This window comes from Botryllus schlosseri, chromosome 10 (assembly GCF_051294905.1).
Source record: "Botryllus schlosseri isolate E-star chromosome 10, Bs_hap1, whole genome shotgun sequence".
Classification (NCBI taxonomy): domain Eukaryota; kingdom Metazoa; phylum Chordata; class Ascidiacea; order Stolidobranchia; family Styelidae; genus Botryllus; species Botryllus schlosseri.
The window spans coordinates 867,525-893,414 of record NC_137245.1 but is presented as its reverse complement, the minus strand read 5'-3'; the positions used below and the strand labels follow the sequence as shown (position 1 = coordinate 893,414).

Below are 25,890 nucleotides of genomic sequence, written 5' to 3'. Positions count from 1 at the left end.
ATAGTACCTATGCTTATTCATTCCACTCACTTCGGATATGCTAGATCCTTTATTTTTCATGAAGCAAACTTACATTTTTGAGCGTTGATTCGTATTCGTCTGTCATAATCTCTACTAGGCGTGATACCTGCAATTTCGCAGCTGCCTGTAAAATATGACGAATATGAGGATCACGTAGACCAGTGGTTCTCAAACATTTTTAGACACGTCCCATTCAGATTCTTTCACGCCGAGAACCACCGAATTAGACATAATTACATGTGTGATGATATTTTAGAACATAGATCAATTTATTAATTAGTATGCTCCTACTCTTATGGCTGTGTTCCTCGTCATTGCATCCTGGTGTCCCCTTTGTAAAAAAATCAACAGGGATTGAAGATATTTTGACCGGGTTTTCTCTCCGCCAAAACGAGTTAATGCCAGGTAGTATTCCACAGAAGCTGCATGTAGCTGATTTTGAATCTCTTGCAAGACCGCATCGTCATAAAAGGTGTCATCCGTGAAAAGCTACAAGTATCAACAAAATGCAGTTATTCTGTGCTGCGTGTGCCTGGAGTTGCGAGCATGCAGTTGGTTGTAAGTAGGGTAAGCCTTTGCAATTTTTGCAACTTTTTTAACAACTTTCTAAATACTTAAAAGTTATGTAGTATGGTTTTTTAAGCTGTTTGGAGAAATCTTATATTGCAACTTTAAGCAACTTTTCTTCATTTTTTTCATGCAACTTTTGGCAACTGTTTCGAAATCTCAGCCAACATTTGCAACACTTTTCGATTTTTCATGCAACTAACTTTGTACTGGAAATATTTTGTACTAAATGTAAATAGATCGCTTGATTATTTCACTGTCATTTAAATTTGAGGTCCTTTCTGATTTGGCGTACATTCCGACCTGGCCACCAAAAATTATATTCTCATTGGGTCAATTTTTTTAGGCCGTTGCTTTTGTTGAAGTCGCCATCATTGAGTTTTTCTACAGTGCCTTGGATGCGGTGCAATTCGAGTATCTCGTACCTTAAACTAATAATTTCAAGAAAATTTTGCCCATAAATGCCACTCTTTAGTATACCTTTTGTGAAAATGAAAGGCAACTTTTTACTGCAACTTTTCTAAAAAATATGTGCAACTTTCCACGTATTTGAGTGCAACAAAAATTTGCCCTAGTCATAAGCAGATAATCTGCTTCAAGCCTCCATTGTCTCTCATATAACATAAATGCAAGTTTTCGACGTGTATCTAATCTTCTGATGAAAATGCGGTACTTGCATAATTATTGCCACATTCCTAAGCAATGCAATATTTATATTTCGGTCGAATTTCACGTAGACAATTGAATGGATTTGTTGTATGGATATCATTATATTGACTTGGGGTAGCTGTTGGCCTTTCTGTGTTATTTCACTTGTTTTTCATTACAGAAACTCATAACATTGATCCATATTGACCAATAGTGCGTATCTCTTTGATAGGGCATCGACATAACAAAATGCATTCCTGTGCGCTAAGCCATCTCCTAGAGCGGCGAGCGATTTTTTTACTTTGAAGGGGAAGCAAACACTCATCGGAAATATTGCGGGGGGCGCTGTAAAAAAGATGTAGAAGTTCTCATAGCGAGTTTTCATTGTAGATTTACATACAAAATTTATCTGATCTACAAAATGTTGGTCGCGTTCCGTGCGAAACATGTCGCTTTGGCTATTATAATTCATCGTAATCGTTGTTTCGAAGTCGAGTAAGAGTGCTGAAACATTACGGACGTCCCATTACTTAAATATTTTGTTTCCGACCGGGGAAGACCTGGCACGTGGATCGGTCGTATCACATCATCCAGAACATGCAGTACAAGCTATGTATGAAAGTGGAAATGGCATATGTTTGCAGTCGTGATCAAGTAGCATTGTCACTAAGTGTATTGATGTAATGTAACTAGAGTCTAAAAACTACCAATTATCATTAATGTGGTGTATGACTGGCATTATGTTCTCTGTGTTCGCATAAAAAATATTCGAACGTTCCCCATCATCCACATTTTCATGACGACACGATATGTGATACGGGATTCGACTCGACGTTTGGGCGATTGCAATATATATTTTGAGTCTGCGGACAATACTGACGGTTTGTCAAGAAATACAACCCTAGGATGCTTCAACAAATATTCAATCTATAAATGTTGACTGAAAAGGGATAAATAGTCTACTCGACAGATATATGGGTAACTACCAATATCATCGACGAAATTGATTCTTGAAGTTAGAACATTTTCGCACTCAGGTCAATATAGACTGCAAGACTACAAGACTGCAACTTTTCATAACAAGACTACTCGTGATTTCGTTGCGCATGGTAAGCCTACGGGTTGTTCTATTCGACAATTAAAAATTGTCACGAGACAGGTATTTAACAAGCAACCAGTGATGGCACAGGACACCACAAGGAGTGTACCGGTTGTAAATTCCCCCAGTCGTCAATTTACCATGAATATTTGGCGTCCTGATTACTCATTACGACTGTCCACCGGAATTCGAGTCCAGTGTTGGGATCAAGTCACTACCTTCGAGTCACGAGTCATTTCGAGTCATTGCACATTTTGACTCGAGTCAAGTCAAGTCAATCGATTTTCAAAGGCGACTCGAGTCAAGTCAAGTCACTCGATTTTTGGAGGTGACTCGAGTCAAGTCGAGTCAAGTCAAGTCAAGTCACGAGTCAAGTCACAATTCAAGTCAAGTTGCCTTTTCGAAGTATGGGGCATGATATCGTCATTGCATTTTGCTAGCTGTCTGAAATACAGATTGGGTGGTCATCGATTTTGAACCGATGAACGAATATAGAGTTAAATATACACGTAAGAAGGCGCTGTATTGCTCACATATACGTAGAACTGCTAAACCACTGTTTATAGTTAACAGCCAAAATAGAGAATAGATGCGAATTGATAGGAAGCAATACATTACCCATTTGCAAATAGATATGATACAATTCGACTCTGCGCCAATGTCTGAGGACAATATAAACTATATTCGAATTCAATTTCAATACAACAAGAAGTTTGGTTAGGTAAAAACAGAGATTAATTACTTTACTAGTTTACGACAACATAAACTGTAAGCTTCGATCACTTCGTTTGCGGTCAATTTATTTGTGAGGGAACAATGGAGGCTCAGTAAGACGCACGATCATTAAATGATTGGTCGCTCCCGCGGTTACACCAGCGTTTCGCGAACAATCCGAACATATGCAAGATTCAGTGATTTTTATCGACATCGATTACTTGATGACTTGAAATTGACTCGTGAATTTTGCTCCGAGTCACGAGTCAATCCATATTTTCGATACGCCGAGTCAAGTCAAGTCAAGTCATTTTAGCAAAGTGACTCGAGTCAAGTCAAGTCATTCGAAAAAGGTGACTCGAGTCTGACTCGAGTCAAGTCATGACTCGAGTCATCCCAACACTGAATTCGACCGTATGCTATATTTATTAGGGGTGTTCAAAAAGGACATTTTTTTCTCAAATTCTACTGGCTACTTGATACAATTGTTAGGTTACCTTATTGAAGCCCGCACACCAACTTTGGTTCAACTCCAACCAGTAACCGCATTGCTACAGGAGTGGAAAGTTTTTCCTTTATTAAAAAAAATTCAAAAATTGTCTGTTCACCCAATGAAATTGTTCGGTTGTCTATCGAAACGATGTTCACCAAATTGGGCCGAATTCCATCCAGCGAAAGCGGAGTTATTGATGTCGAAAAATTTGAATTCGAATAAAATAGTATTTACGGTAGGCACTATAACAAATAATTGAACAATTGCTCACCGTAAATACTATTTTATTCAAATCCAAAATTTTTCGACAGCAATAACTCTGCTTCCACTGGTTAGAATTGAGCCAAATTTGGGAGCATCGTTTCTATGCACAGCCTCACAATTTCATGGAGTGAACAGAAAATTAAAAAGAAAATGTATTCCTTTATACATGATAAATAAATAAAACTTCCTTCTGTAGCAAAGCGGCTACTGGTTACAATTGAACCAAATTTGGTGTGGAGGCTTCAATTAGGTAAGCTAAAAATTTTGTTAAGTAGCCAGTAGAATTTGAGAGAAAAATGCATTTTTGAACACCCCTAATATATATATTTCTAATGGAAATGCGGCCGTGAGTAGTATAAGTCTTCACACTCCTGGTTTAGTATGAGGATTAGGTTAGGGTTAGGTGTGTGATTAGGATTATAAGTGTTTAGTCTTGGGGTTGTGAAACCACATGCCAGTGTGTCGCATGCTGATCCGTCGCATTCTCGTGGCTCATGTCGACCAGCCTTCAGAATCTTATCCGTGGGGTCCTACTCGATTTCGCCCAGTCCTATAATTGAATCTGTCACAGCCCAGAAGGTAGTGTAGGCCAGTGGTCGGATTCAGCCGCGTTGCAAAAGTTATATGAATTCGTGTCATGACATCTTATGATACCAGTGAACCAGTAACATTATTTTTTATTGTCATAGGATTTTGCATATTATCAGTCGGGCGATTTTTCTGACATGTCGAAATGCAGGCTGCAAAAAAATTGTAACGTTAGGTCAAAAAATGTCAAAAATTTTAAACGAAGTCGATTTTTTTTTCAGCCTGCATTTCGTTTGTATCGTAGATTTTGCACTGTTGGTGAACTTACCATTTGACATTTTACAGCTTGTAGCCTACTTTATAGGCCTACCGTTGTAGACGGCCCATTGTCTCCTCAGTGTGAAACATTACCATTCAAATGAAACAAATAGTTTTGCATGGGCACAATATCCTAATTGAAGCAAGACTGCATGAGCATTGCATGGTTCTTATATCAAGAAGCGCATGATGAAAAATTATGATGTAAACACCATTTTCAGAATGAAGGAACACAGTGTGTCACCAGCAGTGTACGCACAATTTGTTGTCAGCTAACAACGCTGTTGAACGTTCTTTCTCCATTATTGGTAAGCTACATAGTACGGACAGACATTTTCTACCCGAGAATGTAGGAAAGTATCTTTCGTTGTACTACAACAAATTTTGATTATTTCTACCATAATACGAGATGTAACTACTGGAATTCTCCATAGGGCCAGATGTCGTGAAAATATAGTGCTTTCATGTAAAAATTTGTCAGTTTTTGAGTCGAAAAATTTTTTCCAAGCCAAACTACTTTGTAAGGCCAGACAGTTCCAACCAGAAATGAAGATAAGTAGTACAATTCTAACATTATGTGGGAAAACCTCTAATTTGCCTACGTTGGGTCAAAATTTGGTCAGAATTTAGTTTTTTAAAGTAAGACAATGTCAAAATTTTGATTTTTCAGGTCGAAACATTCTATTTTTAGGTCTATAAAAATCGCCCTATTTATCAGTTACAATGATTTTTGAGATCTAAATAGCTCACGCGGACTTATTTTTGAAGTACGCAATGGTCTAGCTCACACGTGACAGTAATTATACTTTATGGTAATTTTTATCAGCAATGTTCCGTTTGTAATTCTTTGTCGGAAAATTTAGTCGTTTCATCTGATGATCACAGTTCAGCTGACGAGCACTTTTTTGTTCGAAGATGATGGGATTCAGCCATCGCATTTTTTATCATAATTACAACAACGCTATACTTGTTACGAGCAATCAATCCATCACACAAAAAAAATGAAAAGCGGATGTCGTGTAATACTCATGCTAATGGATATATATTTTCCATTGCTATTGCACCTAACGTTAGTTAGCATTTGAAATCAGAGAGTTGAAACTCATCAGTTGTGTCATGTAAAGAGCGTTTAAAAACCTGCTCGTTTCGTAAATCAATGAGAGTGATCAATTTATAGCTTCCATATACATTAAATAGCACCCAAAGTTGTTAGCAGCAAATTATCGTAAGTAACGTTGCAGAGAAAACTGAATTCAAGATAATGCTCGTATGATTTTCAAAAGGATTTCCAGTTTATTAGTTGATTCATTACAAGCCAATCAAAGACTTTCTTTGACCCCCTATTTTCCACTAACTCAACATTTCGTGTAATGGTCGTGGTTTAAATATTTATAGTTCTATTCCTGAAACCCAAAAAGTTTCGCGTCACTGCTGAGAATCGGTGACTACACTACACAGTAGACCAAAGTATACCATACGTCAGAAAAGCTTTTTTGAAATTTCTCGACACTCTTCTGCTGCGCTTCCAGATTTTGTGCTTTCGCGATAGACTGAAACAATATGTCGTTGTTAATCTGTAATTCAGCGGCATAGCACAATAGAAATTGTATATTGAAATACGAAATAACAACAGGCTGCTTCACTCCAGAAGTCAATTAAACGCAACTAACTATTACATATAACTGTCAGAATGTTTACGGTGTTTGAAACCATGTCCGAGCATCATCTGAGCTCTACTTTATACCAGGCGACAAAACACGCACAATATTAAAGCTCGAATTATTATTCCTCGAGGATGATATTGAAATGTGGCGATGGAAAATGAACATAATATAATGCGCGTTCACCGTGCAGTGACGTTTGTGCAGGCACATAACTATCCATAATGCTCTGTTACCTCCATCATGCTATCTACAGTTGGAAGATTTCCGCTGCTAAGGTTTTCCATGCTGCCTTCCAGTAGTGTCATAATTGCATTCGTGTGAATCGGTTGACCGTTGATACATTTTACCACCAGATTTTTTGGATTTAATATTTGATCAGCGAATTCCATCGTAGTCTCAAGAAAGTTTTTTTCAACGTCTGTAAATTGACGACAAATATTTATTTACATATTCGGTGCATATGTCAATATATGGAGTTCAAGAGTCAATTACAAGGAAGGTTATCGGACCACGCGACATTGTTGTGATTTAAAGAAATAATGACATCCTCCAAGGTCATTATATAACGATGGATCTGAGACGTCCTACCACTGGTATTACACAGACACCACATTCCGATGAGGCCGACGAATATTTGTTTTTAGTACCGACTGCATCACTTGCAAAATAACCACATCGGAACTGGAGGACACTGAATTGGAATTTCGACTAGGCTATGGAGCTATACATATACAGTCAAAATGACTTAACTGTCAAGCCAACAAAACCCTAGTTTCGTTCTTTGAACAAGTTTATTACTGAATCTCACTACATGACTTCGCACACTAATTGAATGTGAGACGACGAATAGATCAAGCTTTGCCGTTGCCAGAAACATGCAGACGATAATATAAAAGGCTTATTCCTTATCGGTGTCCAGTAGGGCTGTTCAAAAATAACTTTTTTTTCTGGATTCCAGGTATTCAGTCATTAAATTGTCACGTTACCCTAAACAACGCTGCACACCAAATTTGGTTCAATTCTAATAAGTATAAGGCTCCGCAGATCCAATTAAAAATTTTAATTTTTATACGCGAAAATAAAAAAAAAATCAACTTTTTCTGTCAACCCTGTGAAATTGTTGAGCTGTCTTCAGAGACCATGCAAAACAAATTTGACTCTGTTCCCACTTGTAGAAGCGGAGTTATTTGAGTTTTTCGTTGATAATCAAGAGATTATCCACCAATCAAGGATAATACGAGATTTATCAACGAAAAATTCAAATGACTCCGCTTCTACAAGTGGGAATGCTTCCACAAAGAAATTATATTCACTTTCGCGCGATATTAAAGTTAAATTTAGTGTTTTCCGACTATACCAATATCGCTCCATATTGCAGCAATGCAGTGGATTGACCACGACATCACAGCAGTATCACCATAGTGTCCTATATGTGTCGACAGTCGACACAGGCAAATCTCACGCCTCAGTGAAATTGTATCACGTCACAATTTCCATTTGGCTACAGGCAATTTGACGGTCATTTTTGACCGGCTTGTCGAGCATTAAATTTGGTAAAACGGGTATCAATCGAAAGCTGACTCTGCACTGATTGCACTCGTGGCCCTGGAGCTCCCACAATCAGCCTCGAATTTTTCATTGTTATGGAGATTGGCATTGGGACGCAACAATGCTGAACAATGTTGTCTGGCTATTTTTCTCTTCAGCTACTCTCTCGTTTCGCCAGACAGCATATTGTTGCGTCCCAATTCCAATCTCAATAACAATGAAAGATTCGAGGTTGATTGTGGGAGTTCCAGGGCCACGAGTGGAATAAAATTTATATTTTCGTAATCAGTGAGTCAGCTTTCGATCGATACCTGTTGTACTAAATTTAATGCTCGACAAGCCGGTCAAAAATGACCGTCAAATTGCCTGTAGCCAAATGGAAATTGTGACGTGATACAATTTCACTGAGGCGTGACATTTGCCTGTGTCGACACCATATAGGACACTATGGTGTCACTATCGTGAGTATATTTGTACTACATGTAGTACTATTGCTTACTACCCCTTATTAGTTGATTGAGGTCGCCCTTTTATTGTAGGCCTATTGCTATGAGTACGTCATCCGTTGTCAGTTGTTTGAGTCGTTGGGTCTTGGCATCATGCGTGGTGGTAATTGAACGGTTCGTACTGTGTGTGTCATTTGTGTTTTGTTACAGAGTAAGTGCAATAAAGCCTATATAGCTGATTCGTGGTACAGAGCTTGAATATAGCTTTCAATACAACATCCATTGTAGCAGAATATTTATTAAACTCGAAGACTTTTCGGGTGCCTCTTTTCAAAAGTTAACGGCACACTAAAGGGATTTAAACAGATTTAAAAGCAAAACCAAAAAGGCAAAGTATGACGCAACAATCAAAATCACAGACCATGAAATTCGCATTGTACCAATGGCAACAATAACAAACTATGAAGTATACGGACATACGGTACTATGATTGCCAGTAAACTCGGCCCAAGATAAATGCGGCCCGTCGAATTCGGCCCTCGGTCACTTCTACCGTCGGTGAATTCGGCCCTCGGTGAATTCGGCCCTCGGTAAATTCGGCCAGGGCCAGAGTAACAATAACAGTTACAATACCATTATCTAACCTTAACCATTATCTAACCTTAACCCTTACCCTAATCCTAACCCTAATCCTAACCTAACCCTAATCCTAACCTAACCCTAATCCTAACCCTAATCCTAACCTAACCCTAATCCTAACCTAAACTAACCCTAATCCTAATCTAACCCTAATCCTAACCCTAATCCTAACCTAACCCTAATCCTAACCCTAATCCTAACCCTAATCCTAACCTAACCCTAATCCTAACCTAACCCTAACCTAACCCTAATCCTAACCCTAACGCTAATCCTATCCCTAAACCTAACCCCTAACCTCCAAATCACTTGATAATATTATAATTATGTAATATAATACACATTATTAGTTCGTAATACAATTTCACACAATGTTCTGCGAGGGCCGAATATACCGATTGAATTCGGCTGTCGGTAAATTCGGCCCCGTAAACATCGGCATATATATATACATATATATATTTATACGCATACCCTGTTCTCCAAATCACTTGATAATAATATAATTATGAAATTAATTCACATTAATAATTGGTAATACATTTTTATAAAAAAATTCTCCGAGGGCAGAATTGACCGAGTAACCAGTGAATTGACCGGTGAATTCGGCCGTCGGTGAATTCGGTCCCCGTGAAAATCCGCGCTATCTGCCGTGATTACGCGATCCACGCACACCCTGACATCCAAATCACTTAATAATAGTATAACTATGTATTTAATTCATGTTAACGGTTGGTAATACATTTTAATACAATATTCTCGGTGGGCCGAATTTACTGATGTAATGGCCGAATTTGCCTGGGGCGAGTTTACTGGCAACCCGGTACTATAGTAGCAGCGCAATTTGTATATAAACAGTTACACGCACGGAACAACACGCACTAATGAGAAATTTGTAGGTTATAGAGGAAATCTTTTGTCTGCATAAAATAGGTTTGCTCAACTGAATAATAGTAGACTCCAACACTTTTAAATGAAGCAAAGACCTACCACGCGCAATGACAGTGAACATATTGTCATCATCGTGCTGTGCGCAGGCAAGGTTTTCACTCAGATGCTGACCGATTGACGAAGCATATGCTTGGTAATCGTCATAGCAGTCTGTTTTTGCAGCCAATTTGTACTGACGTGCGAGCTCCGTGCGATCATTTGCGCATGTTTTTGACCGAATCAATTTTGGGATATGCTGTTTAATACGCTCAAACAATCTTTGAGATGTACGTCCTACATACCTACTATCACAGTGGCACTTGTATTGGTAAATAACATTACTTGCATCCAAGGCAGGAAGTACATCTTTTCGAGAGTTGGGTAACAAGGGTTTTGTCGCGTACACTACATGGGTGTTAACGCTGTAATAGAAACGGTGAACAGCCGATTTAATGAGCTTTTCAAAACGGCTAGACACGTTACCTAGCCAAGGTAGGTGTAAAAATGCCGGGCATTTTTCTGGACATATTTTGGCGCCGTATCCGATTTTTTTCAATACCCTAGAGATGGAGCATTTTAATATGTGGTCCGGATAGCCATTTTTGAAGAGAATCAAGTGGATATCATCCAATTCGCGTGTCAGTTTTTCCGGTGAGCAGAGGCGCAAGGCGCGATTAACGACAGATGAAATGAGGTTTAATTTACGCCGCTTCGGGCAAAATGAATCGCAACGGATATAATGGCCAGTGAAGGTAGGTTTCCTGTACACCGACGTTAAAAAAGTTTGTCCTGATCTCTCTACTAACACGTCTAAAAAGGCAAGGGTCGAATCAATTTCTTTTTCCACGGTAAATTGTAACCCAACTCTCGAAAAGATGTACTTCCTGCCTTTGATGCTGTGATAGTAGGTATGTAGGACGTACATCTCAAAGATTGTTTGAGCGTATTAAGCAGCATATCCCAAAATTGATTCGGTCAAAAACATGAGCAAATGATCGCACGGAGCTCGCACGTCAGTGCAAATTGGCTGCAAAAACAGACTGCTATGACGATTACCAAGCATATGCTTCGTCAATCGGTCAGCATCTGAGTGAAAACCTTGCCTGCGCACAGCACTATGATGACAATATGTTCACTGTCATTGCGCGTGGTAGGTCTTTGTTTCATTTAAAAGTGTTGGAGTCTACTATTATTCAGTTGAGCAAACCTATTTTATGCAGACAAAAAAATTTCCTCTATAACCTACAAATTTCTCATTAGTGCGTGTTGTTCCGTGCGTGTAACTGTTTATTTACAAATTGCGCTGCTACTATAGTACCGTATGTCCGTATACTTCATGGTTGCCAGTAAACTCGCCCTAAAGTAAATTCGGCCCAGGCAAATTCGGCCATGACATTAGTAAATTCGGCCCACCGAGAATATTGTATTAAAATGTATTACCAACCGTTAACATGAATTAATTACATAATTATACTATTATTAAGTGATTTGGATGTCAGGGTATGCGTAGATCGCGTAATCACGGGGGATAGCGCGGATATTCACGGGGACCGAATTTACCGACGGCCGAATTCACCGGTCACTCGGTCAATTCTGCCCTCGGAGAATTTTTTATAAAAATGTATTACCAACTATTAATGTGAATTAATTTCATAATTATATTATTATCAGGTGATTTGGAGAACAGGGTATGCGTATAAATATATACATATGCCGATGTTTACGTGGCCGACTTTACCGACAACCGAATTCCATCGGTATATTATCGGTATATTATCAAGTGATTTGGAGGTTAGGGGTTAGGTTTAGGGTTAGGATTAGCGTCAGGGTTAGGATTAGGGTTAGGTTAGGGTTAGGATTAGGATTAGGATTAGGGTTAGGTTAAGATTAGGGTTAGGTTAGGATTAGGGTTAGGTTAGGATTAGGGTAAGGTTAGGGTTAGAGTTAGGTTAGGATTAGGGTTAGGGTTCAGGTTAGGTAATGGTATTGTAACTGTTATTGTTACTCTGGCCCTGGCCGAATTTACCGAGGGCCGAATTTACCGAGAGCCGAATTTACCGACGGCCGAATTCACCGACGGCCGAAGTGACCGAGGGCCGAATTCGACGGGCCGAATTTACCTTGGGCCGAGTTTACTGGAAATCACACTTCATAGTTTGTTATTGTTGCCATTGGTACAATGCGAATTTCATGGTCTGTGATTTTGATTGTTGCGTCATACTTCGCCTTTTTGGTTTTGCTTTTAAATCTGTTTAAGTCCCTTTAGTGTGCCGTTAACTCTTGAAAAGAGGCACCCGAAAAGTCTTCGAGTTTAATAAATATTCTGCTACAATGGATGTTGTATTGAAAGCTATAATAAAGCCTATCTAAGAGTCAGAACACGTGTTTTCGATGCTGTGATCTGACAGGCGGTTTAAATTTATTTCACTCCAGCAGGGTTGTAATTTGTAACCAAGTCACAAGGTCTATCCACTTTTATAGTTTTTTTTCTCTAGTCCAGCCCAAGTCTGGGGGCGACGGGTCGAGTCCGATTAATTGGGTTGAGATTTCAATTTTCGGTTAAATTCTCGTGAAGACCAACTTTTACGACTCTGCTGGATGATAGTGAATGCTTCGCGTTCCTACCAATTCCTCTCGACTTTGCCAGTTTCTGGTAGCATTTTCAAATACCAGTAGGCCTATTGATAGACGAAATACCAATAATGTGGTGACTTTACTATTGTCGAAATTGCAATGAAATCTCTTTCTTGATCGTCAAGTCTTGGGTCATATGACTTGGTTCGAGTCATGCGCGATGACTTGAGTAGGCTACAAGTCGATTCAATACACGGATTGATTCAAATCAGGTATAGCTATTTTCCATATTTTGAAAAAATGGCTCGGGACAAGTCGAGTCATAAAAAAATCCCGATCCGTGTCGAGTCCTGACTCCAGTCATTACAACCCTGCATTCTAGGATTTATTGCTACCTTCTTTCATGACGTCAATTGATGCGAGGTCATGACAAATTCTACCTAGGTCGAAGAAAGATATGGATTAGTAATTTAGAAACCCAGTTTTTATTTGGTATGAAGGTCACAAATTTTCAACACCGTGGATTCATTCATCGCTATTTCATCAAATCAAAATGAGCGCTATGTGATTACTTTTGATGGCACGCGAGTTATATTCAAAGTAATTTTGCAACTGATGTTGTGATGAAATCAGTATTCAGCTTAACTATACTCATAATGTTTGGACTATACTTACAAACAAGTGAAGGATATCTAAATTTAATAGATTATATGTAGCTCTGGCCCAGTAAGCAATGCTAGTGCGGTCTTTCAACTTCCTACAGTGTTCTTGAGATATGTTACCGCAATTTCAACTAACATGATAGACCAGGGGCGGGCAACTTCTCCAGTCGGCGGGCCGGATTTAGGAATATTGAGTACTTGGCGGGCCGGATTGCTGAATCGATACGTTATTCGCACATTTATCCACATATACAAGGAATAAATCGTATTTAATGAATGTATTTTAATGACAGCAATGTCACTTCAAAGCCATTTCTCGCCAATAATGACGGAGACAATGTGGATTTGAGAACAGCATTGTCATACAGGCACATCCATGTCTGCTTCTCTCTGTTTAATAGACACACTGTGAAATCCTTAATTAAGAGTTCAAGGCGTTCGATAAACCCGGTACCCCTAATTTACCAAGATATCCATTCAATAGGGTTAAGTAAGTGACGGGATAGCGTCGTTGTTCAACTGTGTGGCCAAATTAATCTCGATATTGAATTCATGCGGCCGCGTCCCCTACGAAATTTGAAATTTGAATGTTGCCCGCCCCTGTGATAGACGAAAGTGCTGGCATATATCACGGTCGTGTTTAGGGCTGGGCAAAATCGAGTAACTGAGTGATTCGATTCTGAATCACGTAATATGCTTCGAGTCGAGTCGAGTAATCGAGTATCACTCATTATGACGTCATAGCGGAACGTGATATGTTAAAGTTCAAATATGTACCATTTATGCCTCCACAAAGAATAAAATGCCTGTTATCCATCATATTAAAGATACTTTGGTATTTTTTCGACCATACCGATTTTATTGGACTTGGTGACAATGTTGTGGGACGATCATGACTTCGAAAATGTGCTAGTTCCAGTAACGTTCGTAGCTTTGTACTCTATGTTTCGTATGCTACGATACCGCCAATCAAGGTTTCAAGGCTTCAATAGTGAAATTACTGTCGAAACTATTATTCTCGTTGAAAAATTAACTTCCAGTGCCGAGGAGCGTAAAATTTCAATACTCGAAAAAATCGTCTTTTACTACTCGACTCGAATCATTACAATTAATACTCGATTCAGATTCGAGTACTCGAATCATTGTGCCCAGCCCTATAGTCGTGTTAACCATCCAACAAGATGCTTGTACCTTACCGACTAGTTTTATACAACGTGATGAATCTGTCTCCGCTACTTTATCTCCAGGATATGGCAAGAGGCAACAATCAGTCGTTTCGAAGCTCTCCCGCAAATAGCTCCTCACCGAATTCGATACTGCGTTGCGATTCGCCAGCACCTCATCCAAATATTTCCTTCCACCATGCATTCCGAAATAAAGTTCAGAACTGTGACGCCAATCTCGAACGAGGAATGATAGTGCCTTAAACAAATTTAGCTGCTTCTTACGCACTATTTAAATATGCTATGATGATTGCGTACTAATCCGCTATGCAAATGTGTACAATGTCAAAACATTCCTAATCTACACGCTTTATACTTTATCTGAAAGCTTTAGAGCAGTGGATATCATACTTTTCTGGACACATTTTACAGATCCTGAAAAGGAGCAGTTTCATACGTATATATTTGCATTTTTTAAAGTTTTTCGGGTGGTATTGATGTGTTGACTAAATAAACATAACAAAAGATCAATTATCCAACTTCACTTCCGAAATATTCGTCTTTGCTTCGTGCGCCTAGTTTGAGAACCACTGCTAAGATATAGAAACAACTCACTTGAAACGGTTTTTGGGTAGAATTGGGTTCTTTGACTGCTCGTGCATATCCCGTGAAGAGCTGATATGAACAAGAAATGAATTGATGAATGTATGAATAGCGAAATGCAATTTGTAACGCGACTGCGGTCGAATATCAGTCGTGTTTATGATATCTAGATTGGAATTATTATCAATAATATTATTATATTCATATGCGCGTCGCGCAACTTTGTTGTCTTCGAATAGATGTATACCGGGATGGGTGGGATATGAACATAGACTGTGAGCGATTTTCTGTGGTATTTAATCAATTTAAAAAAAATCGAAAATAGGATTATTATCATGGTTCTGGAAAAACTGTCAAAGTATGGAAGTATGGAAAAAACATTCCATACCATACTTGGGAAATTTCCATACCATACCATAGTTGCACTTTTCTATATTCCATACCGAAATTTCATTCCACACCATACCATGCCCTGGCTATATATTTACCCTATATTTTCAATTGTCAATGTCAATCCACTATGATGTCATAATTGAATATCCGTGACGTCATGGCTTAAAAACGTGTTTTAAACATGTTACTTTTAAATATTTTTTTTTAAATGCAACCCCAACTATACAAGACAGTTTATTTAGATTCGAATACGACCTCATTATTTCTTCTTCTAACTCAGTGGTTCCCAACGTGGGCGATATCGCCTCCCAGGGGGCGATTTGGCGATCTAGGGGGACAAAAATAACGAAGGGCGATGGGGGGGGGGCAAAAACGTTGGAACTGTCAGTCAAATATGATTCATTTCATGCTTGGTTTATTGCTCAATTATTGTTCAATTTATGTGAGATCGATATTGTTAGAAAAGGGGCTTAATACTTGACCCATTCCAGCATGCAATACGTGAAAAGGAATTCAAGTCAGGTAAATTTGCCTCATATCACACCAATTTCACTTGTTTACGAACTCTCTCAACCTCGCACCATCGGGCTGTTGGTGTATGTTTATCCTCAATGGATATACAGCAGTTATCACATCATAATCAAATACCAGCTGTTTCTGCGTGAGCCAGCAAGCACGAACACATTCTGTTGAAACTGCTAATTAGTGTGTCGTAGCAGAGTATCCAGTGTTGTCAATTGGCGCAGATCGCGGCCAAATTTTGGAATATTGACACATTACGTTGGTGGGCGCCATAATTTCAAGTTTGGCACGTTGGCAATATTTTCGCTCGTTCGATTTTCTTCATCTATCCTCACTGAAAATTTGTTTTCAGCATATTAGATGAGTATCAAGTGCTACGTAGTCGCGCACACAAGGAAGTATTTGAGGTTGTTCTACATAATTTTGGCCTGCAGTAGGCATACTAGGGTGCTACGCCATATAAATCGTTGTCCTATATTCCATCGATATTATAGGTCCTGAGTCACTTCATCTGCTACCCACTGCAAAAGCCGATTTGCTATGCAAGTTATCATTTAGGCTACCCACCGCCCTCGGCGCTTCTTCGATATACGCCCCAGATCGAAACAGTGTTTCCCATGTCACCAACAAGTGTCTCCCATGAACACGGCAAAATTTTATAAACGTCAAAATAAATTGTTTTTTGCCTTTGGAGAGACGGATATTAGTGTTTGATGGGGGTTAGGGTAGGGTTGCCATACGTTCGGAATTTCCCGGACATGTCCGGAATTTCACTGAAAAATCTGCGTCCGGGAGGAATTTCTAAAATATGCCTAAATGTCCGGAATTTTAAAGGCTTGAAGCACGCTCAAAAGTTTTTCGTAAATCAACATAAACAATATTATTTTCAAGCAGATTTATGCTATTCAAAATTGATTTTCGCGCTGCGCGCGAGTTAATGCAACGTTTAATGATATTAGTATGGGCATCAGGCACCACCCTCACCAAAAATGCAATCAAAATAAATATAAATAACCATCATTTACTGAAATAAGTCGGATTGTAATCGCAATTATAAGGTAACGGTATATTCCTAGACTTGTTTAAAGCCGATTGGATGCTTCAAGCACATGCAGTGGTTCCAAATCTTAGGGTCGTTCGCCTTTATCTGGGGATCGCGATGATGTTGGATGTAATCAGCTTCCTAGGACCTGAGTAAGTTTGGGCAAGCGTATTTTTTTTGATATCAGCTTATGGGGTTTTGAGCTTTGCCACGGTACCTTTTCAAGTAGGAAATGAGATCGCGACCATAAAAGGTTGGAAATCACCGGATGTGCAACCTGCTGGTGCATTTTATAGTAGCCTAATATATGGAAGAATCAATATTATTGACAGAATTCATACATAAAATTTAACAGCCAAATGCATATAGTAAGTGCCCAACAAGTTACATCGACTGCCCTAAGATGGGCCAAGATCAGTGCTTTTTCGGGCGGAATGGGGGGGGGAATGTTGTTTCGGTCTGATTAAAACACATAAACAGATAGCCGCACCGACCTCACAAACAGGGCTGTAAAACACAGTCCTGACAGGCCAGACACGGCCCGAAAGATGATTTCATTCGGCCCGTGGAGGAATCTATTGCAGACCCTAGTAAGTAGCAATCACCAGAGCTCACTTTACAGATGGCCCAATTCATGACCTATGTTCCACCCCGTTCCTGTATAGCAGGGGTGGGCAAACTACGGCCCGCGGGCCGCATGCGGCCCGTCACACCGTTCTGTGCGGCCCGCGAGAGTCTAAAGAAACTTTTTAAAAATATTGATAAAATCCGTACTAAAAATCGAATTAATGCAGGGACTTCAATAAACTTTCACTTGGTATATTTCACCATGATAATTTGAAGACAGTGGTTCTAAAACTGGGATGCGCCCCCTCCACTGAAAAAAATTTTCGCGTTCCGCGCGATTCTCGTTCACGTCATGATTGTTGCCGTGCATTTAGTCTAAATTTCATATTGAAAAATTCCTGATCCACATTCGTAACCTTCCGTGCCATAACTATCTGTTAGGTTTGCTAGCACCCTATAGTTGCGTTTTGTGATATGACGATAAGGGTGGCGCGAAATTTTTCACCATCATAAGGCGGGCGTGTCTCAAAAATTTTGAGAGCCACTGTTTTAAGGTAAATACTTCCTTACTTTATGTTTAATTTCTGGCGCGACAGCCCGATCTCAAGGCCCACGCAATTTGAAAGGTTTCAACTATATATAGGCCTACTAAACATCACAGAAATCCTAAACGAGATTGATGTAACTCGGATAACGAGTGGGATTTCGTATTGGCCACTTCAGTTTTAATTATTTCAGTGATGTGCTTATACAAACGGTTTACGCGTGTCTTAGGTAGATTCGTTCTCTGTATGCGTAGAATTGGGGTATTTATATTTTATCCACACATCGTAGATGGGTGTTTGAAGCTAACATGGTCATGATGCTGTGAGTATTGTGTGTCCTGGAACTGAACCAAAAGTGGAATTAGTAAATCTATTAACAGATAGCTGCTCATAGATTTAAATTTCAATCATGTTCTAAGAATCGGGACAACCGATTTTCATTTTTATTGTTTTGACAAATTGGTTATTGAGGTCGACCAGCCAATGAAATCTCGCCATGTTTCTGACGTGTGTACGATATCATCAAAGCAATGTTTGTTTTGTTTTAAATAAGAACATATATAATCTCCATGTCCTCACTATATAATCTCAATTTTATATAATGCGGCCCGCAAATGAATTTAGATGTTGAATGCGGCCCGCGAGCTCAAAAGTTTGCCCACCCCCGCTATATAGTGTATACAGTCGATGGGCAATGCTTTGCTAGTGTGACGTCATATTGACGGTCAAGGTGTTACACACCTCATTTTAAAATCCGCTAGTGGGCGCTAAAGAGTGTCCGGAATTTGCTTCACAAAAATATGGTAACACTAGGTTAGGGTATCCCAAGATTAGGGTTGGGGAGGGCGGTATTATGGTTGGAGAAGGGGAGGAGGGATATTAGGGTTGGGTGTGGGTTAGGGTATCCCAAGGAGGATATTCGGGCTGGGGAGATGAAGATATTAGATTTGGGGAGGGTTGGATGCGGGTTGGGGTATCCCAAGTGTAGTGTTGGGGAAGGGGGATATTAGAGTTGCAGGAGAGGGGGATATCATGGTAAAAGAAAGGTAAAAGATTGATAATGGCGACGGCCCTGACGACCTGCAACGCTAGTGAAGCAGAAGGAAATGCTACACAGCCATCATTTACAACAGTGACGTCGAAATCAAAGAATACAACAACAAACAAGAAAACCAAGCAAGAAACACCTATCTACAAGAATACGAGATGTGGGTCTTACTTTGTGAGCGGAGAAGACAACCTTGACATCATACTAAAAGAGCTGAAAACCTATACCATCACTGCAACGTACCATGAATACAATGAAGGAATACATAAACTGAAAGCCGGAACATTCGTAATCACAACGAAGGAAGAGAATAGTGGAAGGAAGCTAAAAGACGAATTGCTACAGCAGCTAAGCCTAAACCCTACGCAAGCAAGGTTTAACAAGATAACCATAGAGCTACCAAGGCGTTCAGCAACACATCTTATGGTCAAACTAAAAAGGACACGGCAGTTAAACAACTGAACGAATATGGTTTCGGAACGGTTGTCAATCAGACAAGAGTATACTACAAGAATACTAACTGTTACAACGGCTTCACTAACGTCTGGATGGAAGATTTCAGTAAAGCGGATATGCCAAAAAGTATGATGATTGATGGTTTGAGATGCTGGATCAAGACTGCTGCAGATCCATATCAAAAGCGATGCTACAACTGTAAGGGGACGGGTCATATGGTCAGAGATTGCCAAGCCGAAAAATTGGAATGCACGAATTGCGGCCGGTTTGGCCATATAGCGCAGAAGAATGCAAAGCAAAACGTAGCAGAAGACAAAGCGAACCCGAGGCTGAAATCGAAAAGGCTGAGGGAATCAATGATCAAACCGCAGATGAAGTTGTGAGTGAAAACTCAAACGAACCCCATACTGGCGAGAGAATAACCGACGAAGCGAAGGAATCGACGAAGATAACAACGGAAAAACCAGCTGACCTGAATACGAGTCAGAATGAGGACACGAACAGAAATCAAACAGCGCCGAAGAGCCCAGTGATGACGAAATCTTACACGTCACCGGACGCTGCATTCGAGAATGAAGACACAACACAGGAACAGTCCGTACAGCCTCAGGCCAACGAGGAAAAACGCGAATCAGACAAATCACATGAAACACAGACGGCCCAAAAGCTACTCATTAAAAGGCCGTCAAATGCCAACAAAGGACCAAAATCGAGCGCCAGCTGTGATATCACGGCGAAACAGCAAAACGGAAACAGAGTAACGACCAGAAAAGCCACAAGCAACCACCCGAATATAAAAAACGAATAATAACAAGAATAAACAAGACAATAAAGAAAAGAAGACAGCCAAAATCCCGCAAGACTCCCAAAACAGAATGAATGGCGAACCTATTGAAGCTAGCATAGATTAACGTAAATGGATTAACAAATAGATTACCGGATCTGGAGCAATATACAGACATCGAATTCGGATATATTACTGATTCAGGAAACGCATAAAATTGATAATGTGGATATACGCAACTGGGCAGCCGACATCGGATTTATTATCTACTTCAACACAAAGAACGAAGTGAGACAATATTCGGGTACCGCGATAATGATCAAGGAACATCACGCAGGATCTCGAGAACGACCTGCAAACGACTATTGACTCTACACCCGACGAGATAATGCGCTAAGTATACGACGGACCGCAAGCTCCGACCATAATAAAAGCCTTTATGAACGTGAAAACCCTTGTGTGGGAATGGAAAAATGCACTCGACGCCCAAAATATTGACCAACGCATCAACGATGTAAGGAGAAAAATATACCGAAAAATTTAAGCGAGCCCACTGTACGCACCGATAAAACGAGATAAACCGTATCGTATTTATCGACCCACAAAACCCAACTAATTCACCCACAACCTATCCCGACCACTCTAACCTCCCATACAATCTCACTCTACCCCACCCCCTACACCAGGGGTCACCAACCCGGTGCCCGCGGGCACCAGGTAGCCCGCGAGGACCAGATGTGGTGCCCGCGAGCCTGTTCTGAAAATAGATCGAATAGCAGCATTTGCCAATATTCGTCAGATTATCACCAGTGAGCTTTTAAATAGATAAATTGGGTGATTTAGCTATTGTTGTTTAAATCACACTATGACATGTGACTTGGAAATGACAATACATATATATAAACACTTAAAATGATGATAGCAGACAGTGGCGGCTCGTCCTATAGGGCAACTGGGGCATTGCCCCACCTAAAATTCTGTTCAATAACAATTCTTTACCATTTATAGACGCACACCTATCTATATAAACCGAAATCACAGCGAAAATCGTATACTTCTTGTCCTTTCGCTTGTAAATGCCCATATATAGCGAAGTCTATGCGAAAATCGAATTCTCTTCTGTGTTTTCGCTTTGCGAATGCCTAGCCGGGGCTTGCCCCGGTAGCGCTCATAACAAGCTTTCACTGTCTATTCTCTCAAAACCGCGCACAATAAAGAAACGGTGATTTACTCTCTCCTATTCATAAAATTACCGAGCAACCGGGGCACGATAGCTCTGTGCCCTTAAGGTGTGATGTAACAATCGTATCTATAGCTGAACTCTGTTGCCGTCATATGCGTTTAGTCGACCTTTGTTGCTATAGGTCGATTTTAATGGGGTTTCACATCATGAAAACTCTTGAAACTTGTTATGTCATGTCGTGATGGTGGTATTTAACACTGCCCCAAGTTTCAGGGTTTCTACTTAAAGTTTAGGGTAGTAATTCCGTTTCCGAAGTTGAGTGTGTGCTGATCCGTCATGCATCGCAAACAGATTTTACTCAAAAGCCGGTATTGGTATCCATTGGTTTTGACGGTGTTCAATACTGAGATCGGTTATGACATTTGGCACGGTAAGTCTTAATGTTAGTATCGAACGCTGTACCAAGTCGTAAGTTTGTCACTGAACTGTGTTAGTGGTAATTTCGTTTCCTAATTCGAGTGAGAGCTGACTCGTCATTTATCGCTAACAGATTATACGCAAAGCCGGTATTGGTCTCTATTGATTTTAACGATGCTCCTTACCTAGATCCGTCATAAGCTTTTGCACGGTATGTCTTGATTTTAGTATCGAACGCTGTGCCAAGTCTCAAGGTTGCCACTCAATGATTAGGGCAGTAATTTCGTTATCAAGTTCGAGTATGGTAAAGATGTGCTCCGATCTGACACTTTAGCCTACAACACATTGCGGATTTCACGCAAAAGCCGGTGTATCTGCGGTAACGTTAAGTGAGATGATGATATCATTCTCAGTTTGCATTCAAATATTTACTTTGATCGTATATTCTCCAATGTCAATTTCACCGTGAAATTGTGGCCTTCAAGCCATTTGCGTACAACCCCTCGTCACTTGATCAGCCTATTCCTCAGTAAATTTTACGCAAAATTCGGTGTTGGTCTGTTCGCATTAATTTAGATAGTGTACCATACCGAAAAGGGCCATGAGGCCACTTCTCGATAATGTCATGTAATAGTGTACCAAGTTCAAGGCTTTCATCCACGTATTTATTCGGTAATATATTTTTCAAAGGCGATTTCGCAGCAGACCTATAAGACAGTAATAAAAACGTATGTGTCGTGTTACAGTTACAGTCTCCAGTTTCAAGGCCAAAATCTCTTATGCTGTACCGAGACCAAATTTCCGAGGCTGCTATTCTTAGTCCTTTACAATGATGTTTTGGATTCAATAGGACAGGCCCAATCTATGAGATAACAATTGCGTATCTGTCCGAATTCGTTGACCTTTCCAATTAGGCTTACGCTATCTCTCGAGTTATAGTCATTTCCATTTCTGCAGATAATTAGTCAGGTCTAATGCGAACATGAACCGTGTTGAATCTTTGTTCCGTACGCCGTTTACGCAGTTACCACACTTCAAGTCACAGCTCACCAGCGGACCTCTCGTGGCACATACGTTAAAATCACTGTTGCCGGGAAATTCATGTTACCGTACCATCATTAAGTTACTTGTTTACGTTGGAAAACGCCATTGTGACGTCATCTTGATAAAAAGTCGCTTGCAGCCCTTGCCCCATCACCCGATATTGTCACGAGCCGCCACTGATAGCAGATATCCCCAATTACAACTAGTAATATACCAACATGTAGCCTAATCGAATCACAAGATATCGAAGACTGAGCACTGAGCATAACCTATACAGGCGACATATGGCGGAATGCTATCCACGGTCTTCTTGAAATGTCGGTGGTGAAGCTGGACAGTGGACATCCAGAACAATGACACATGAGCAAATGGCATTACTATTCGGTAGCAGATAGCCGTGTTTCTCATTTTCTGTAATAGTTGTCATTACCCGGTATAATGCTCGACAAGTGGATTCTCTTGTCAATCAAATCCTTTCGAGACTCTTTGGCAACATATACCTACCAAGGTCATTCTGACTCAACAATGCCCCAATCCTTGTTGATACGGAAAAGTACAGTGGTGTGTGCGCAGCAGCTATGAAGGTTGCAAGCATGTTTGGTTCAACTTATCGTTGTGAATCAGCCTTCTCGGACATGAACTTTATCAAAAACAAGCACAGAACACGCCTCACTGATGCACATCTGGAAGACTCACTCAGAGTAGCAGTTTAAAGTTACATACCAGAGTACAGCGCAATAGCTGATAACATGCAATGCCAGCCTTCCCACTGACTGATATAGGGTCGGGTGCACGGATGCTGATTAGCCACTAACTAGTGATTAGTAACGTTAATTTCTGAAATTATACTGCACAGATTGTAATTAAAGTTAATCAAGTGTTAAAATTTAATCAACCTCGGCAGCTAGATTAAGGTCCTGATTAGTCTTTGCGGGTATAGCTACTGCTGTATAGTATCGGTAGCCCGGAAGCCTGTAGTGCTGGCTATATGCTATGGTTTTCAATATAGAAAGTGAATGGCTGTCATGATCAAGTGAGAAGTGGGCTATTTTATTTTGTGGGTCGTACATTAGCCAGGATTTCTCCACAGAGCGAACCGATGGGAATAAAGCTATTTAACCATTTGCATGGCGCAAATGATGATAATTTGCTTGCCGGAAAATGATGATGGTGTTTAGTACCGGTAAAGTGATAACCATGTCCAGTTTGTCCATCCATGTCTATCAATCATTTGATGTGACATAGATTTTCTCTTCGGGAATCGGTAAATATCGGTAGCCGGTTCTTATCCAGTCTTCGGTGCCTGATAATGTTTGACTTAGGTTTATTTGGTGCTGTTACACTGCTCTATTACTGATGTGAGTAATGATCATGATTCCATTGCTCAGTCTACAGGTTTCTAAAATGGCTGTGAAGCGAGGAGAAAACTATTCAAAGTTAGAAAAACATTTGATAGTAGAATTGGCTGAAAGTTATTCTAAAATTATTGAGAGCAAAGCAACAGATGGCAAGACTAGTAAGCAAAAAGAGAACTGCTGGATTGAAATTGCTGAAAATTTCAACTCTCGGACAACTGGCTGCAAGCGGACACACCGTCAGCTGCAAAACCTGTGGCGTAATTTGAAGCAGAAGACCAAAAAGGATTTCGCGAAACAAAGGCAATGCGCTTTCAAAACCGGAGGAGGACCCCCACCTCCTGAGTTGGACGAGATGTCCAAGAAAATACTTAGTAAGATTCATATTTTATAGTTTAGTTTGTTACTGTACTACAGTGGTTGTATCGAGCCTATAGTTGAGAACAGATATCATGAGTTAATTACAACAGATTATCAATCAAAAAATTCTACAGCTGACAGGTGATGTGAAAGTTTACCTATAACTACGTCCCATAAATTTTTATTCCGGATCTAGCCGAACAGATCTAGAAAGTGTGGGATGTGTTTCCAGAGAACGATATCACAAAGTTATATTGCTGTTCATTTCCAGGCATCATTCCGTCACAGATAGAACCACTGCAAAATCCATATGACTTTGATGCAGAGAAAGTACCGGAATTCGGTAATGAGCCCGATAAACAGGATCAACTTATTGACATATTATTCAGTGGGTATTCAATTCACATATTTGTATGTGATGAGTATTTACATTGATATTTACCAATTGTTTTGCAGCACAAATACCAGATGATGAACCGATAGGTGAGCAGAGGCCTTTTAGTTGCAATTGGAATAGTTACAGCAGACGAAGATACTGCCACATCCTTATGATCTAAGCAGGTTACAGATTCGAAAGCTTCTAACAGGATCTTTGTTTGTTTTAACAGAAAGTGACACAAACAGATGTGATGTGCCAGAAGCATCCAACAATAATTGCAGCAATTTCGGTGTGTGTGCAGCAGAGACATTTCAATTTTAATGAACCTCAGCATTTTCAATCTATCGTTTATTCAGGCAGCATTATTAGTGATGATAGTGAAAACATCGCGCATGCAGCAGCGTCTACTCCAATTGTGAAGGCGCGGAAAAGACCGTGGATGGATAATCCTAAACTTGAAGGTTTGTTGCAAATTTTACCTGCACGTAATCAAATGGTTATGGTGCTTTCAACGGTGTTGATAGAATGCCACAGTAGACAAGGATTTTCCCATTGCATGCATATACGTTGTCATACATGATCTTTCATATGTGCCTATTTCAATACAGGCTTGTCCAGTCAGATCCATGCAATGAATGCAAAGGAGCATTCAATGAGGATGGATCTATATCGCTTCCAAATGGAAAATGCTGTACTGCAACGTCGTAATGAAGAGAAGAAGATGGAAATGGCAGAGGAACTATACCGCTTGAAAAAAAAATATGCCAATGTGTGACTGGTTGACTTTAAAATAGGCCCACCATCCCAAACCTTGCCCAACTTTGCAAATATTTCGACTGCAATTCTTTGTTTATTACCAACTGAAACCCAAATATTTGTCGGCTGGTAATAGGTAGCGAGTTGTTCACAGAATTGAA

At 40.0% G+C, this 25,890-nt stretch overlaps 3 protein-coding genes across 7 annotated transcripts in view; 1 reads left to right on the top strand and 2 right to left on the bottom strand.

Moving 5' to 3' along the window:
- Positions 1-25,890, bottom strand: part of LOC145448239 (intelectin-1a-like) — a 152,323-nt gene that overhangs the window by 56,582 nt on the left and 69,851 nt on the right. The gene's annotated exons all lie outside the window — the stretch shown is intronic.
- The window catches only part of LOC145448234 (atlastin-1-like), a 60,195-nt gene that overhangs the window by 18,970 nt on the left and 15,335 nt on the right, over positions 1-25,890 (bottom strand). For both annotated transcript variants that reach the window (XM_080326594.1, XM_080326595.1), the window contains 6 exons: positions 14,891-14,950; positions 14,309-14,534; positions 6,550-6,734; positions 6,131-6,202; positions 313-510; positions 74-145 (listed from right to left, as the gene is read on the bottom strand). In XM_080326594.1, the coding sequence (XP_080182720.1) occupies positions 74-145; positions 313-510; positions 6,131-6,202; positions 6,550-6,734; positions 14,309-14,534; positions 14,891-14,950 (813 nt within the window). The remainder of the gene's footprint in view (positions 1-73; positions 146-312; positions 511-6,130; positions 6,203-6,549; positions 6,735-14,308; positions 14,535-14,890; positions 14,951-25,890) is intronic.
- Positions 23,665-25,749, top strand: LOC145448589 (myb/SANT-like DNA-binding domain-containing protein 3). 4 transcript variants are annotated; one of them, XR_013917970.1, is made up of 5 exons: positions 23,665-24,608; positions 24,866-24,982; positions 25,051-25,262; positions 25,330-25,434; positions 25,582-25,749. XR_013917970.1 is itself a non-coding variant. In XM_080327004.1 (3 exons), the coding sequence occupies exons 1-3, from the start codon at positions 24,245-24,247 to the stop codon at positions 25,149-25,151; spliced, it is 582 nt and encodes a 193-aa protein (XP_080183130.1). In that variant the 5' UTR covers positions 23,665-24,244; the 3' UTR covers positions 25,152-25,741. The 4 variants fall into 4 exon arrangements, 1 of the variants encoding a protein (XP_080183130.1); XR_013917968.1 differs by having other exon boundaries at positions 25,051-25,434; XR_013917969.1 differs by having other exon boundaries at positions 25,330-25,741.